This window comes from Tyto alba, unplaced genomic scaffold, assembly GCF_018691265.1.
Source record: "Tyto alba isolate M040663 unplaced genomic scaffold, T.alba_DEE_v4.0 Super-Scaffold_1, whole genome shotgun sequence".
In the NCBI taxonomy this organism is placed as follows: Eukaryota; Metazoa; Chordata; class Aves; order Strigiformes; family Tytonidae; genus Tyto; species Tyto alba.
Window position 1 is genome coordinate 15282122 of NW_024881261.1, and position 15499 is coordinate 15297620.

General features: G+C 51.1%; 1 protein-coding gene across 3 annotated transcripts; it reads right to left on the reverse strand.

Moving 5' to 3' along the window:
• Positions 1–123: 123 nt before the first annotated feature.
• MFSD13A (major facilitator superfamily domain containing 13A) lies at positions 124–14557 on the reverse strand. 3 transcript variants are annotated; one of them, XM_042788993.1, is made up of 9 exons: positions 14503–14557; positions 7964–8232; positions 7433–7512; positions 5766–6215; positions 4753–4870; positions 3691–3787; positions 2799–2970; positions 2020–2213; positions 124–1803 (listed from the first exon to the last, which is right to left on the reverse strand). In XM_042788993.1, exons 2-9 carry the CDS (start codon positions 8126–8128, stop codon positions 1550–1552), a joined length of 1530 nt encoding a protein of 509 aa, XP_042644927.1. In that variant the 5' UTR covers positions 8129–8232; positions 14503–14557; the 3' UTR covers positions 124–1549. The 3 variants fall into 3 exon arrangements, with proteins under 3 accessions (XP_042644927.1, XP_042644921.1, XP_042644916.1); XM_042788987.1 differs by having other exon boundaries at positions 124–1878; XM_042788982.1 differs by having other exon boundaries at positions 124–2213.
• Positions 14558–15499: the final 942 nt, after the last annotated feature.

The window sequence follows — 15499 nt, forward strand, 5'->3', positions numbered from 1 at the left end:
TGGCCAAGCCTCAGCACCCAGTTCTGCTAGAGAGAAGCCATCCCCTTTTCTCCCATACTACAACTGTGCCCCCTAACCCAGCCAGGAACTGTCCGCCTGCCAGAAAAAGAAATCACTAAGCAATACAGAAAAGATCATCTTTAATTTATGAAATGAAGACTTGTTCTCAAACTTTGTTAGAAGTCGTGCAAATAACTTATGATTGAACCATCGAGAACTAGAGAAGGCTTGCGGCAGGAACATCTTGCTCCAAGACAGAAGGCAGCTGTGTCCTGAGGCAGGATGGCAGGTTTGTGGGCTGAGACCCCAGAGGGAACCTGGCACTAAACAAAGAACAGCAGCCGGAGCACTCAATGGCTCTCAGTCGCTGCCTGCACATCATCTCCTACTGCAGGCACATCCTGGGCAGAGCTTCTGCCTGCCCCCAGAGCAGGGAGGGAGGAGACACCATCTGCTCCCAGACAGAACCAGGGAGCCCAAACTGCCTGCTCTCCTTGGGTCCACGGCTCGGCAGCCAGAGGAGATGATCAAACTCTGGGGCACCATTTCAAACAAGGGGGGAGGAACTGAGGTGTCCACCTCTCCCCACAGAGGCAAAATCTCAACTGACTGCCCAGCACTGTCAGGCTCCAAAGAGGAATCGAAGGCACAAAAGCAAGACCTGGTGTCACCTCCAGGTTGTGTTCTCCCTCTGCAGGAGGGGAAGGCGCTGGCCTGCTTCACTTCCAGCAGCTGGGTTAGGGGTTGGATCCCAGCACAGCTGTGGGACAGCGCTGGCTGGAAGGGGCTGTGGAGGGATAAACACAGGCACTGAGACACCAGATGAGATGTTCCAGTTCAAGGCTCTGAGGCCAGTTCAAGCCCAGCGCCTTTCCCAGACCCACAACAACTCCCTCGGCAAGGCCACGAAGGCAGGAGCCTCAGCATAAAACAAGCACAGCAGCCCCTGGCTGTGCTGGATATTGTCCTGGGAACAAGAAATGCTTAAGAGTGAATTTGGTCCAAGAACCGCAGCACTGTATGTGGGAGAGGTTGTACCAGCTGCTGGGAAAGGCCTTCAGGGTCCTCCCATCCCTGCTGCTGCTGTCTTGCAATCACCCCCTCTGTCACTTGGTCCCTCAGGAGCCTCCCACTCCACTCCCCAAAGCTGCAGGGCTGTAGCAAGGAAGGATACCCTGCGCAGTCCCCTCCTGCTCAGCCAGAGGCTGCGGTTCCCCAGGGCAGAGCAATGCACCAGGGCTGGGGCTGTCTCCAGCACACATGGCAACCCAGCACCTCCCTGCTGGGACGAGCAGCCCTCTGCTCCCTTGGGACAGGCTAGCATAAAATATTCTTGCTCCTGTGGCCAAGCGATCTCTCCCGGGCCCCTCATACACTGAACTTCTCTGCCTTCCCCAGCGACCACCTCCTGGAATGAGTAAACATTGGCATTACAGCATTTCACAGTTGGACTGTAAACATCAGGGGCTTCTCAGCCCGCCATCCCTGCGCTTAACCTGCCATCCTGCACCAGTCCGGAACCAGCAACGCCCCAGGGGCTCAGGCACCCTTAAATTGTTTTGACCTCTGGTGCTCGGCCTTGCGTCAGGCTTTGGCGCTGAGCCTTCACCATCTGCAGGCGCTTCCCACGCAAGCTGAACTGCGACCAGCTGAGGAGCTGCAGCAGGGCGCATGTGATGGGTACGAAGACGAGGAGGTAAAAGCAGCCCTGGCGAAGAGTTGGCTCCAAGACTGCAGCAGACTCCAGCTTTGGCTGGGCACTCACCACGTTGCTCAAGGGGTTGCGCTGGAAGATGTCGTAGCCTGGTGTCAGAGAAGAGTTTATGAGACTGGGGACAGTGGGGATGGACCCTTGTCCACCTTCTCTGAGCGACTGGCCTTGGAGAGGCAGAAACCAGAAACAGCTTAGCAACTGGAAAAGCTTTCCACACCCACCCAGGGCACAGGATGTGGTGGAGGACACTGAACACACCGGTTTGCCCTCTCCTGCCCTGACGCCCTCCCCAGGAGCTCCCTTACCTGTGTACGCGCCGAGCAGCCAGGTGCCGATCAGAGGGGCGAAGGTCTGGCCTGGCTTGGTGACCAGAGCCACCATCCCAAAGAGCAGTGCAGAGGCCGCCTGCTTCCTACGGTTCAGGACTAGATCCTCATCCACCAAGTCAGTCACCACCAGGTTGAGCAACTTACAGGTCCCTTCTGTGAACACCCGGTTGCTGCAGAACAACAGGCAAAGCACTGAATAGGGGCACTGAGACAGACAGGAGTAGGTGAGAGATCAGAGAAAATGGAGAGAGGGTGAGAAGGGTTCCCCCACACTTAAAATAAGAATTTCAGAAGCCCTGGTTACAGGAGGGAACACTGCTAACAGTAAGCCTTGTGTACCCTGTAGCGATGCCTTAGATCAGTCCTGACGTGCCACACGGGCCTGGGGACAGGCCACAGTGGGCCAGTGGCTAACCAGCAGCCGCAGCACATCCTGAGGGCTATCACCCCAGGCAGGCTGCAGTGGAGAGGAGCTCAGCCCAGCAGCTGGGAGGGGCTGCTGCAGTCTGCCACCAGCCCTGCCAGGTCTCTGTCCTCCCAAACATCGCTGCCTCCCTCCCTCTGCTGCAGGCACAGCCAGTGGACTCTGCAGTGACCCATCCCACAGTCAGGTGCTGTCAGAGCTGGGAGCCACATGGCTTCTGTGTGACCCTGGCTACCGTTCCCTGCCTCCCACTCCTCTCTGTAAAACAGAGGCAAGTCATTTCCCCTCCACAGGTGGCGGAGGGCAGGGGAAGCAAGTGCTGCCTGCCTACCTGGCAATGAAGATGCAGAGCAGATACACCTGATCAGGTCCTGCCAGGAGCATGACAACGCTGAGAGCCAGCTTCAGGAAGAAGAGGCCTCGCACCACGGCGTAAACCCCACAGCGGCGGCAGAGGGACAGGAAGTAGAGGTTGTTGAGATGGGGGGCAATGTAGGAAACACCTGAGTAGAGACAGAGGCACAAATAGCTTGAGGGAGTTTCAGTATCCACCATGCCCCCAGGACCGATACCGAGAGAGAACGCGGCTGGTTATCGGACACATAGTCCAGAACACCCCCCACGCACATCCAGAAGGCTGCAGCAGATTTACGCGGGGGCTTTGTGGCACAACACACACTCTTCCTACAGAGGGAGGCCTTCTTCCATCAACCTCATGGGCGGGAAGGAAGAAAAGACTTGGCCAGTCATGCAGGGGCTGAGACTCAGCCCTGGAGCAGAAAGGAGAGGGACAGGACAGCGTGACCAGACCTGGCCTACGCAGAACCCTCCCAGGGTAACTCTAGGACCACTGCCCACAGGTCTCTGGCAGCCTGGAAGTGGTCCATGTGCCAAAGAGAGAAAGGGATTAATTTTAGGGCTGTGTTCCCTGCTGCATCCTGGGGACACAATCTGCAGCCACTAATGCTCAGAGCAATACCTCCGTGGTGTCTGGGCCAGAGTCCAACACATTGGGCTCATCACCACTAGAAAGGGCTCCAAGTTACTTCTGTGCCCAGGAAGGAAGACAGAGGTTTCGGGGAAGCACGTGGGATGTGTGAATCTTACAGCCCAGAGCCCAGCATGTGAGCACAGCTCTCCCCAGATGAGGTTTAGGAAGAACAAACCCAGACTCAGGCCAGTTCCTAACCCAGCTGCTTCCTCCAGTCCCACCTGACACTCACCAAGCAGGAAGGATCCAGTAGAGACAGAGATCTGGTCTGACAGCAGGTGCTCCAGGAACAGAGGGAAGAAGTTGCTGTTAAAGTGGCAGTGAAAAACCTGTGAAGGCAGCATGCAGACAAGCTGGTCAGCAGGAACAGCAGTAAGAGAGAACAGAAAAAACTAACAGCCCTCTGGGCTCTGTTGTCCTAGGAGCCCTGTGCCAAGGGACCGTGCAGGGGGGGCCTGAAGTACTTCAGCAGAGCGAGAGCTTGGCTGTGGAGTTTACAGCACTGTAGGCTTTGAGAGGGCAAAGCTGCAATGCCAGCAGCCATGGCATTGCAGCTTTGGGGTCAGTACTGCTTCCCAGCCGCCGAGGCATTCCTCGCAGGGCACCCGCTCGGCACACAGCGCTGCTGGGGCAGGAAGGGACAGCAGTGCCCACGAGGGTGACAGTGGCCCCGCAGGAGGGAGGAGGCAGCTGTCAGGAGGACAAGGATGAGGCAGCAGTGAGGTTTGAACACAAAGATGCAGAGCAGCATCACAGCCTGCCTGAGGGGGAACCGAGGGATCCCCAGGGATACGGGAGCTGTGACTGCAGCACACAAAGCTGGGCAGGCTGCCGGCGTTTGGTAGTAACCACTGAAGAGGATGAAGAACAGAAATGGCAAAAGCCAGCTGGGAGGTGGATCCAGTTGAACAGTGAAAACAGCGATGTGAGCCTCAGGAAAGCAGAAAGGAGACTGTGCTGACAGCCACGCCAGCAAACTGCACTCCTGAACTCATCCCCACCATGAGCCAGGCCTTGCACATCTCCACCCCAGATGGGCTGCACGGAGCTCAGCCAGCCCCCATAATCCAGCCTATGCTGCAGAGAGGAAAGAGCACCCCACAGCTTGCTCAGGAAGTATCTTCGGGTCACAAGCAGGGAGAGTGGCTATCAGCTGCTCCATCAGCCAGCATGCCCAGGAGGCTCCAAGAGCAAGTGGGTGCTGGAAACACCTCACATACTGCTGAATCACCATCTAAAACAGCCAGAGCCAGCGCTCATCTTCCAAATCACAACATGTCACTGCTGTGCCTACCTGGACAAGGTTCATGCAGACAAACCAGAGGAAGTTGCGATGCCGGGAGAGCTGCTGGAGATACTCTGCCAGGGTGATCCTCTTCTCCTGGGGGACGGAGAGTTTTTCGATGTACAGCCTAAAGGGAGAGGAGGGAAAAAACAAAGGCAACTGTAAATCCCTCACACCAAGCAGGGGAGATGCAGAGCTGTCTCTCCTCAGCTCCCATCCCAACCTTCCCTCTCCCTGGACAAAATCAAAACAGTAGAGTCTACAATCACGTTTGCTTATTGCTAGCAAGAGTGACAGGCAACAGGTCTCCCAAAGAACATTTGTCTTCTGAACCCAAAACTTGGACTTCTGTCCATAAAAGCATTCTCTTATGAGCCATTCCACTACACATACACTCCTCTTCCAGATCCCTACGGTTAGCTCACCTGGCAGATCTCAGGATCTGCTGTGTTAGTACAGCATAATGCTGGCAGCTCACAACAAGAGACGAGTGAGGCAGCCCAAGGAAAAGCAAGGGAGCTGAACAGGGAAAACCAGCTGCATCAAAAAAAAACAACAGCCCAGCCACTATCAGGTAGCTAAAGCGAGCAAACAGGTTAAGAGACATTCGCTTGTCCAACTCCACAGGAAATGGGCAGCAAGGTGGTCTCATGCTCAAGCAGGAATGCTTTCATGATAAGCTGATTCTGACATTTTGCCACTCACAGGCCTCACTGGGTGCTCTAGATATTAACTCATTTCATGTTCCAAACACTGGATGGCCATACAGCAGGTCAGGGCTCTGCCTCCAGTTTGGGCCAGGGGTGTCACGAGATAGTTTTGTCCTATTTTCAGAGGGCATTAGGAGCCAGTGTGACACAGGTGATTCTGAAAACTGTATCAACAAACAAGAACCATAAATGATTAACAAAAATTTGCCTCATCCTGCATCTTCCCACACATTTAGTTTGCTGCAGTGCATAAAAGGACTCTACAGATCTATGCCAGGCCTTTGTCCCTGCCACAGAATTGGTGACACTTACTCTTTTAGGGTTGATTCTTGGTCCCATTTTGCTTTCCCATCAGCCTCAAACCGCTGGCGAAGCAGCTGTGTGGACAGCGTAAAACCAATGATGGAGCAGAGAGCCAGTACGACGCAAAATATGCGAAAGGAAAAGAAGTCCTCTTTGTTCCACACTGCATAGGACATGAAGACAGAGAGGGAGCCTACGGCACTGAAGAGGGAGCAGTAGAAGTTGAGGCTAGTCCTGTCTTTTGCTGAGACAGCCAGGTCTGCGAGCAAGGCATTGTGGTGGAGGTCGACCATGGTGAGAAAGCTGTCGTACATGCAAAGGCAAAGAAGGAACTGCAAACCAGGATGAGCCCAGGCAACCCAGAAAGCCAGAAATGAGATGGCAAAGAGGGGGCCATTGTGGCTTAGAGCTTTGAGCCTCTTCAGAACTACTTCTGGGGAAGAAATCTCTGCTCCTGGCCTGCAAGAAAAAATACAAAAACTTTAGACACCTGGACAAAACCCTGATGACCACGTATTCTCCAAGGAAGTTGTGCAAGTGGCATAGACACAAATACAGCTTTTGTTCACGTGACAAGCACCCACATCAAATACATTCTCAGTTAATATGTAACTACACCAAAAATATGGGTTTAAGAAGGCCAAAAAGCATGAATGGATTTTTAATCTCCAGAGCAAGTCTCTCCCTGCTTGTGCTGCGTTGTCTGCTTTGCACAATGTAAATTATTTCAACGATCACTTTAAAAGTTTTCACTAGGTACAAGAAGTCACACCATGATTTTCATTAAAAGCTGGGCATAAATACTTGAGAAATGCTAATGGCCAACAGTGATCCATGATCCAGGGAGTTTGGGAACAACTGGTCTGAGGCATTCCAGATAGAATTAATTGCCCTTTCCCTACCCTGTGTCTCCCAAAACACAGACACTCTCCACCACCCCGCTAAGAGGCTGGATATTTTAGATGCCCATATTTTAGCTTCTGTACCATTCATGCAATTGTTAAGGGCTAGGGTCACAGCTACTCAGCGGATGTGTGATTTCCTCTATACAGTCAGGTACTGAATCATAGACTCATTTAGGCTGGAAAAGACCCTTAAGATCATCAAGTCCAACCATTAACCTAGCACTGCCAAGTCCACCACTAAATCATGTCCTTAAGTGCCATACCTATATGTCTTTTAAATACCTCCAGGGATGGTGACTCAACCACTTCTCTAGGCAGCCTGTTCCAATGCTTGACAACCCTTTTGCTGTAGAAATTTCTCCTAATATCCAATCTAAACCTCCCCTGGTCCAACTTGAGACCATTTCCTCTTGCCCTATCACATATTAGTTGAGACCCTGACACCCACCTCACTACAACCTCCTCTCAGGTAGTTGTAGAGAACAATAAGGTCTCCCCCGAGCTGCCTTTTCTCCAGGCTAAACAGCCCCAGTTCCCTCAGCTACTCCCCATAAAAATCTGTGCTCTAGACCCTTCACCAGCTTCATTGCCTCCAATATGAAATAACATGCAAAGAGCACTGAACTTCTAAGATGCCAGGAAAAGCCATTAAAGAGTTCCACGCTCCTGTAAGCATTCCCACGCCATCATTTTAAAGCTGCCAATTTTATATAATTTCCCCCAGAGACTAAACAACTTCCCAGCCTCTGCTGGAAGGGGAACTTAACTTACTGTTGTGTGCTAAGGAACACCCGGTCGCTCAGCCAGCCAAACAGAGGGTCATTGAGGCTGTTCCAGATCAGAAACACTGTCTAGAGAAGAAAACAGGGCAGTGAAACAAACCACAGGACAGCTCCTGCAAAGACTCAGTTCTGTTACTGAAACAGTGTTGAGCTGGCATGCTGAACAACCAGCAGGAACCATCCCAGTGCACCTTCCCTGCCCCACCACCGCTGCGCGATTCCCCTGTCAGGGACAGCTGCCAGATTAACTCAGCAAAGGCCAGTGGTTTTCCCTGCTTGTGAAACACCTTGATGTGCCCAGAGGAAAGGCTGTCTTAAGAACAAAGTCTCTGGGTTTTCCAGGCCAGCTTGTTCTCTTTTCATGTAAGTGGGGAAACTGAAAAGCCCAAGTTAGCACTTGGAAGGCTCCCTTGCTCCCTCTCCAAAGGGGAATGCTACTATTACAACTAACACTGTTCACACTTCTAGCAAGGAGCAGTCGTGGTTTCAGAATTTTTGACTTAAGAGGGAGAAGACTAACCTCTCCTATCCAGAAGGACAGCTTATCAATCTTGTAAACGGAGACAAAGGTGTCCACGTAGTACAGGAGGAACACGTTGTGCAAAATGGAAACAAACAGTGACAGGGACCCGTAGATCACTGCAGTGGGCAAATGAAAAAGACAAGCCAACAGTCGCAACCCCATGTTGGTGCAGTCAGCGTTCAGCTCCCTCGATCACCTCCATTTCAGATGGGATGTCTTCTCCCAACACCTGCTGCATCTTTGTTGGGGCCAATCCATTGTTGCTCCTGCAGGAGAGAAGAAAAAAAAAAAGAAACCAGGCTCAATTTCTTAAATGAACTAAAAATTGAATCAAATTAATTGGTAAATGTTTGCCAGCAGAGATCAGAATTCATATCGCTTTGAGACACTGTTCAAAAGTGGATTGGATGGGATTTAAGAGACTAAAAACTGCCTGCTGCACTAAAGCTGTTTCACTAAGCCAAGGCCAGGCTGAGGGCTCCCAGGGGTACAACTGCCTCCTCATGAGCAGGCTGCCCCATCCTTTACCCTGTAACGTTCTTTGTTATCCAGCAAGTAGTCGATTAGCTCTTTCCAACTCTTTAAAGGCAAGGTCACAGGAGGAATCGAGCTAGATAGCTGCAAACAACAAAGCAGCCTTCAAAATCACACTGCCATTTTTAGGTACTGGTGTAAATTTTTAGCCAAATAAAAATGACAACAGCTGTGATGTAATCTCACACATGCACACTGCTTTCCCCAGGCAGTCACAGCTGACTGCACCTGGGCTGGCTCAGACAGGAGTTATTTATGGCAAGCAGTGCTGCTGCTTTGTGTCGTGAAGAGACATGGCCAGAACACAACAGCATGCAGCAGACATGCTGCCATCATGCAATAAAGGCAACCAGAAGTCACTTAACAGCTGTCCAGCTCATCTTGGAGTGGCCTAAATTTTAGGATCGATGTCTGAAATAAAGACGCTTTGACCAGACAGTAATATATACAAAAATAAAACAAGTGGAAACAGCAGCCTTATACCAGAAGTCACTGTATATCCACAAGGGGCTGAGGACTCCTCACACCAGCACTGACTGGAGCTCAGGGCCAGGAGGTGGGACCATCATCCTCCCATGATACAGTCTTGTGATTTTCAGACTGAGGCCCCTCTCACACTCAAGTTGATACAGACCAAAGGCAAAACACAAGGCACCTCTTCAGAGGCACTTGTGTATCCGGCAAGATGCTAAGAGTCCTTAAATCAGTGTAAGTCAGCTCCTTCAGCCCCTGCCATCATAAGAAGCCCTGTTCACAGCATATGCATGATGGGTGATAACAAGGTCTCTATCTTAACACTGTCAAAAGCAAGATAAAGCGCTGGAAGTCCCTCCTGTTCCAGCCCTCCCAGGTCCGCACTCACCCAACTCAGACACATCATGGTGACTTCTCAATGCAGAATAAGAATGAGCACATCAGAAATGGAAAACTACGTGCCAAGCCAACCTTCTGGCTTGCAACATCCGCTGCAGCAAGTCCAAGCAGAAGATCAAGGGGAAGAATAAACGGCTGGTTATGAAACCTGATGAAACACCAGTCCCATTCAGCATTTCCCAGAAGCCATGAGTCTGACCACTTTTAGGCAAGATTAGAAAAGCAAAAATAACCACCCGCTCTGCGTAGCCCAAGGAATTCCTTGCAACTAGTTCAGAAGAAGCAGGAACAGCATTTGTTCCAATCAATTACATCACTAGATTGAAACTGCACATCAGCTCCACTCCCAGCCAAAGCACCAGACCTCAACTGGATCCAACTGCAGAGCCCTGTGGCGCTGAGCCACCGTTCTGCATCCCCACCATGCCAAAACCCAAGGCCAGATAAAAGGAAGACACTGCTTGGAGGGGAATTCAGCCAGACAATGAACTTTTATAGGTGTAATTAAAGACAGACAAGCCTCAAGGGGAAATTGCGTTTTGTACGGTCATGAATTGAAAAGGAATCAAGAATTTGTGATGTGTAAAGATAAAGGTTAAGGAGAATAAAGAGCTAAGCCAACTAACCTAGGATGAATCCCTTGTCTCTCACATAGAACCTGCTGCAGAGGACTGGCTCAAGGGCAGATGAAGCCACCAGGGTGCTAGGCACCATCATGAACGGGATAGAGAACAAGCAGACAGCATCATTTTGCACCGTATGAAACATCGGTGTATCTAGACCTTGACCACTGTGTGCACATTTAACCTCACTACAAACTTCCTGAGACACAGAGATGAGGGAGATGAAAGGAAGGTAACTGAAGCAATCAAGGGACTGAGGCAGCTGCCTGCTGAGGAAAGACTACACAGCTGGAACTCTTCAGGCAGAGAGGAAAGGCTGAAGGGGGACATGATCAAGTTTTACAGTTCCATGTGCAGTGGGTAAGGTGAAGATGGAACTGTTGCGTGCCAGGACACAAGAACTGGGAGCACTCACAGTACCCAGCAGGAAATCAGTTTAAAGCACACAAAAATACTAATTTACCTGGCAGGTAGCAAACATCTGACATTTGCTGCCAAAGGAGGTTACAGAGGTGGGCAACAGGTTCAAATGATTAGATAAATTAATGGAAAACAGCTGTACTCAAACAGCTTCTAAAGGGAACAGGCAGGGAAATCCCTTCTAGTATCCCTAATCCAAAGGTTGCACAAACTAGGGGTGGACAAGTGGAAGAGCCACAGACAGTGGCCAGGCTCATGTGCTCTCCCCCCAAACAGCATCTCCCCCTGCTGCCGTGCAGCAGAATATGGGGCGAGACAGACCAGCGGTCTGACTGCTAGGGCAACTCTTAACCTGGACTTAACTTTGCTACCCAAAGCCTGTTTGAAAGCAAAGCCTCCTCAAGGCTTGTTCCTTAGTGCTGAACTTTATGTGTACCCATCCAAACAGTGCTTCACTGAGCTCACGTTGCACAAACCACAGCTGCTGAAGTTTCCAAAGACACCTCATTTTGTCATTTATACGCTACAGTGCTGTTTAAAGAAGGTGAAGTTCCACTTCCTCTCCTTCTCCCTCATTGCTCCCTCACAGATGTGCAACCCGTTCAGCCAGCTGACATTTGTGACTTCACTTAGCTCGGATAGTTGTTGGGTCATTTTATATATATACAATTTTTCCCCCTCCCCATCTGCAAACGTACAGATAAAAAGAAACAAATCATGGTTGTCAGTAAAAAGTAGATTTTGCTTCTACATCCAAAGCACTGTGTTATTTAAGTTTGCCACACTGGTATTTTCATAACCTTTTCCTTGGGATGAAGAATTACTCATGGAGTATGTCAGAACTTTTCAATGTTAGGCTTTAAGTAGTAATGGGAAAAGGAGCTGCAGGAGGGAATAGTTATCATTCATTCACGCTGAACTTCAAATGCACAGTCATAAAGCAACAAGGTCATAAATTAGAAAGCAACTAGCCTTTATTTCAGAAACTTCCACCTCCGCATCTGACATCTGGCATCACTCCTGCCAGTGACGTTTGCAGATCTTATCTTTTGAGGAGGATGTTTGAATACTGGCTACCAGGAAAGCACTGCTTTTGTTTGAGTGCTGGCGTACAAATGGCTGGAAACACACCACAGAATTTGGGGCTTGCACATCTGTCACAACTTCCTAGCCAGCTCACAGCTGGATTCATGAGTCATTGTGTCCCATGGTGATTCAGCAACACTTTGGCCTACAATAAGACTGAGCTCCAGCCTTCCACAGCTGAAGCCAGTTGTACTGAGTTGGCAACAGAGCCATATGCATGAATCTTGGCCCAAGCCAGTCTTCTAAGCAGGGCCAGATGATTCCTATATGCCAAAGGTGCCACTCAGGAACCTGAAATAGTCATCTGCAGACCTGACTGCCGTAACAGGATGACTCTCCCATTCACTCTCCACCATGTGGGTAATGCAGGCTGGAATATCCCAAATAATGCTACAGGATATGCCTGTGCTTGCTCCTGCCGTCACTACGCTGTCTTTGCTGCATATTCTGGATTTTGGGTGGCTTACTAGCTAAAGTAGAGGGCCAGACAAATATACCAGCTCAGTGCCTCTGCATCCACTACACAATAAATTCACCACCCTGATAAGCCACTCAAGAGGGGACACTATTACTAGAGACTCATCACAGCCAGATAAGATCGGGCTGCTGGAAACCCAGCCCCATTCACAGGGAAGCTGGGCTGGAGCTGCACCCACAAAACAGCTGCTGCCCTGTGCCCCATCCCAGCATAGCACTTGGTGCTGGGCACATAAACTCCTCCTGGACCCTGTAAGTGACAGTCTCAGCCAGAAGAAACACAGTCATGGATGTCTTCATCTGGTCATGCTTATCCATCAGTGACAAGTCCGCTTTGTAAGCGCAGACCAGGTTCTGCACGCTCCTTCACACCCTGCGCGCGATACTCCAGGAGGCCTCTGAAGCACAGACACCTCAGAGGGTACTCACCCCATGGAGCTGCTTAGATTCTGGCAAGACTCTGTTCAGTAAGAAAGGAAATCCCTCCACAGAGCTATTTCACTGAATGAATCTGAAAGAGCCTCCACTTAAACAACAACAACAACAACAACAAAAAATCTCAAAATACTTTTCCAGGAAATCTCCTGCCTACAAAAACACTCCACAAAATTTAGGCTCCTCTGACCAGACTTTGATCCTGTGCACCCTCTTAGAGATTAATATATCCCCAAAACTCTCAGTTTCCCCACCATACTACTTCTAAAGTCCTAGTGCCATGTTTCCTCAGAGAATCCACGTGCTAACAGAGCACCTTGAGGGAACACCAAACAAACACAGGCCAACATGAAACATTAATAAACTCCCCAACAGCAGACTCCCAGCAGCCTAGTATCTGAACAGTAAAGCAATGAAGCCTCTGAAAACCTGGTACCACCTGGATCAGGCAAGGAAACATGCCACTTCAAAGATGCCATGAGGACTTTTCCCAGTAGTGTTTACCAATTCAACAAGCGCAGATGCCTTGTTATCATGAGAGGTTTGGTAACTCCCTTCTTATTACAGGCAATCATGTGCTTCCATCAGGTGCTTCCGTCACTCCTGCTGAGTTCATACACATAAACAGAACTGCCACACAGATGACAATTAACATCTTGAACCAGCTGGTAGTTTCTGTGGAGCTATGCTCCAGCAGAGCAATCTCATTAAATCAGATCTCATTCACTAATGAGATTATGAGGTTCATTAATAGAAGTAGCCAGGTAGATCTCCTAGTATTAGAACTCGGTAAGGCTTAACTTATCAGCACTCTGCATCCCTTTTCTAAACAGTTCATTGTTTTTCAGTGTAAGAAAAATGTATTACACAGATTAAGAAGGGGTTCCCCATGATGTTATCACCAGCATAAATGCTAATCCTGTAGTGGACTTCCACAGCACTCATATGGAGACCATTGCCAGGTAATTCTGGCCTCAAATTACAGATTTAGAAGTACGAAACCCCTACTAAAAACAACCCCCAAAGGTGGAATCAAAGAAGGTAGAGGGGATTATTGCACAGATAGAGCCTATTCTTGTAGAGACTTAATAGGAAGCACCAGGCCAGAAGCACTTTTTACCGCTCTGCCCAAGCGCAGCAATCAGGAGTTTCTGCTACGCATCTCCATCTTCTCACCGGGGAGATTTTTCACCCATGCAAACCCTTCAAAGCCACAGTCCCCCCCCAACGCCTCAGATTCAGCTACAAGGCCACATGTCACTAACCAAAGGCTGAAGGAAGCCCAGCCACCGAGGCCACCAGTGATCTCTGTAGCATTTAGGCCTGAAAAACACGGCACTAGGTCACCACCTAAAGCAGCCGACATCCCACTTGTAGGAAAGGAATACAGGGAGCCAGGAAATGCCGGCAAATCGAGGCCAGGTATGGGGATGCCATTTCTTGGGCCACCAAGAGGACAAGCCCAAGCAGTGGTGCCACTCCCGGCGCTCCATCCACTGGGTCCCATCCTAGCAGCCCCAGTCGAGGAAGGGGTGGCCAGGCAGGAGCGCAGCCATCACTTCGTGGTGGGGTCCCACTCCAGCTCCACGGTGGTGGAGGGCCCGTTTGGGGCTGTGCTGCCAGGTGAGGGGAAGGTGACAGGGACATGGCAGCCAGATCCTCACTCCGCACCTCCAGGTAGGGTAGACGCCCCCCACTGCCAACCCCGCGGCAAGGGACGGGGCAAGGCCAAGACCGCCTCTCCTTACGAGGGGGTGGGAACCAGACCCCAACCGGCTCCAGAACGGGGGACAGACGGACTGAGGCCCCCGCCTACGGACACTGACAGCAGAGAGACAGGGCACCCCCCAGGCCCACGTGGGACCGTCCAGAGTAACGAGGGGGGGAGGCACACTCCAGGGCTTTACCAATGCAGGGAGGGAGGGAGTCCCCACCCCGCACGGGCAGCCCCACTGCGTGGATGGGGGTCTCCCCCCATCCCACCCGGACAGCCCCGCTGCAGGCGGGGAGCCCGGCGTTCGGGTGGGGGAGGCACCGCGCCGCAGCCCCCCCCCCCCCCCCCGCAGCCATCCCCCCAGCGCCTCCTACCTGCGTCCGTTACCGGCGCTGCCCCCGCCGTTCCGCCGCCGGACCGCACGGCTGCGCATGCGCACCTAGCGCCCCGCCCCACGGCCGGCTCCGGCCCGAAACCATCTTGTGTCCTGGCAAGTGAAGCCACCCCCTCCCGGCCGCCATCTCGTGTGAGGTCACCTCCCCGGAGCAGGAGCCGCAGCAGGGACAGGCTCCCCTGGGGCCTTTCTAGCCGGAGAGGGCTGGCTCCTCTATGATCCATCCGTCTCGCAGGGCGTCTGTCACCATGGAAACATGGCCGGGTCGGAGAGATCCAGCGGCGCAAACGCTGCGAACGGCTCCTCGGCCGGGCAGGAGCCCTGCCACCAACGCCAAGTTGGGCAGTGAAGGCTCCCCTGGGGCCTTCTACCCCTTTCCTCGGCGTCGTGGGGCTGGAGAACAAACAGGGCTGGTAACCACCAGATGCCTCCTGGTGAAGCCAGCTGGACTTGTGGTGCCTTCTCACCTTAAACACCTCAAACTGCCCCAAAGGAGCGTTGTGCCAAGCTGCAAAATGACAAAGTGGAAACAAAACAATGAACATGGCTGCTCAAGGGGCAGGTGTAGCCATCCCTGTAATCCAGCAAATGCCCTACTTGTCTTTGGTCTTAGTCATCAGCTACTTATGCTTCTCTCCCAAGGTTCACTTACATGATGTCCCATATACTTAAGAATATAGAGACCATCCTTGTCCTTTATTATTTAAGATATCTCTTTGGAGCTTTCAAAGAAGCAACTCCCCATTTTCAGCATATGCACCACCTTCCACTTCTGACCACAACAGTCGCTCCCATCCAGCTATTCACAAATTTCACCAGGGAAAATTGACGCAAAAGCCAGTTACTGTGTGCTGAAAAATATCATCACATCCTATTACTTCCCAACTGTTTTTGTGTATCAGGCTTACTAGCAGCTTCCTAAACAGGTAATTTTTATAAATTCGTAAAAAATGGGCAATTAATTGCAGTCAACAGGT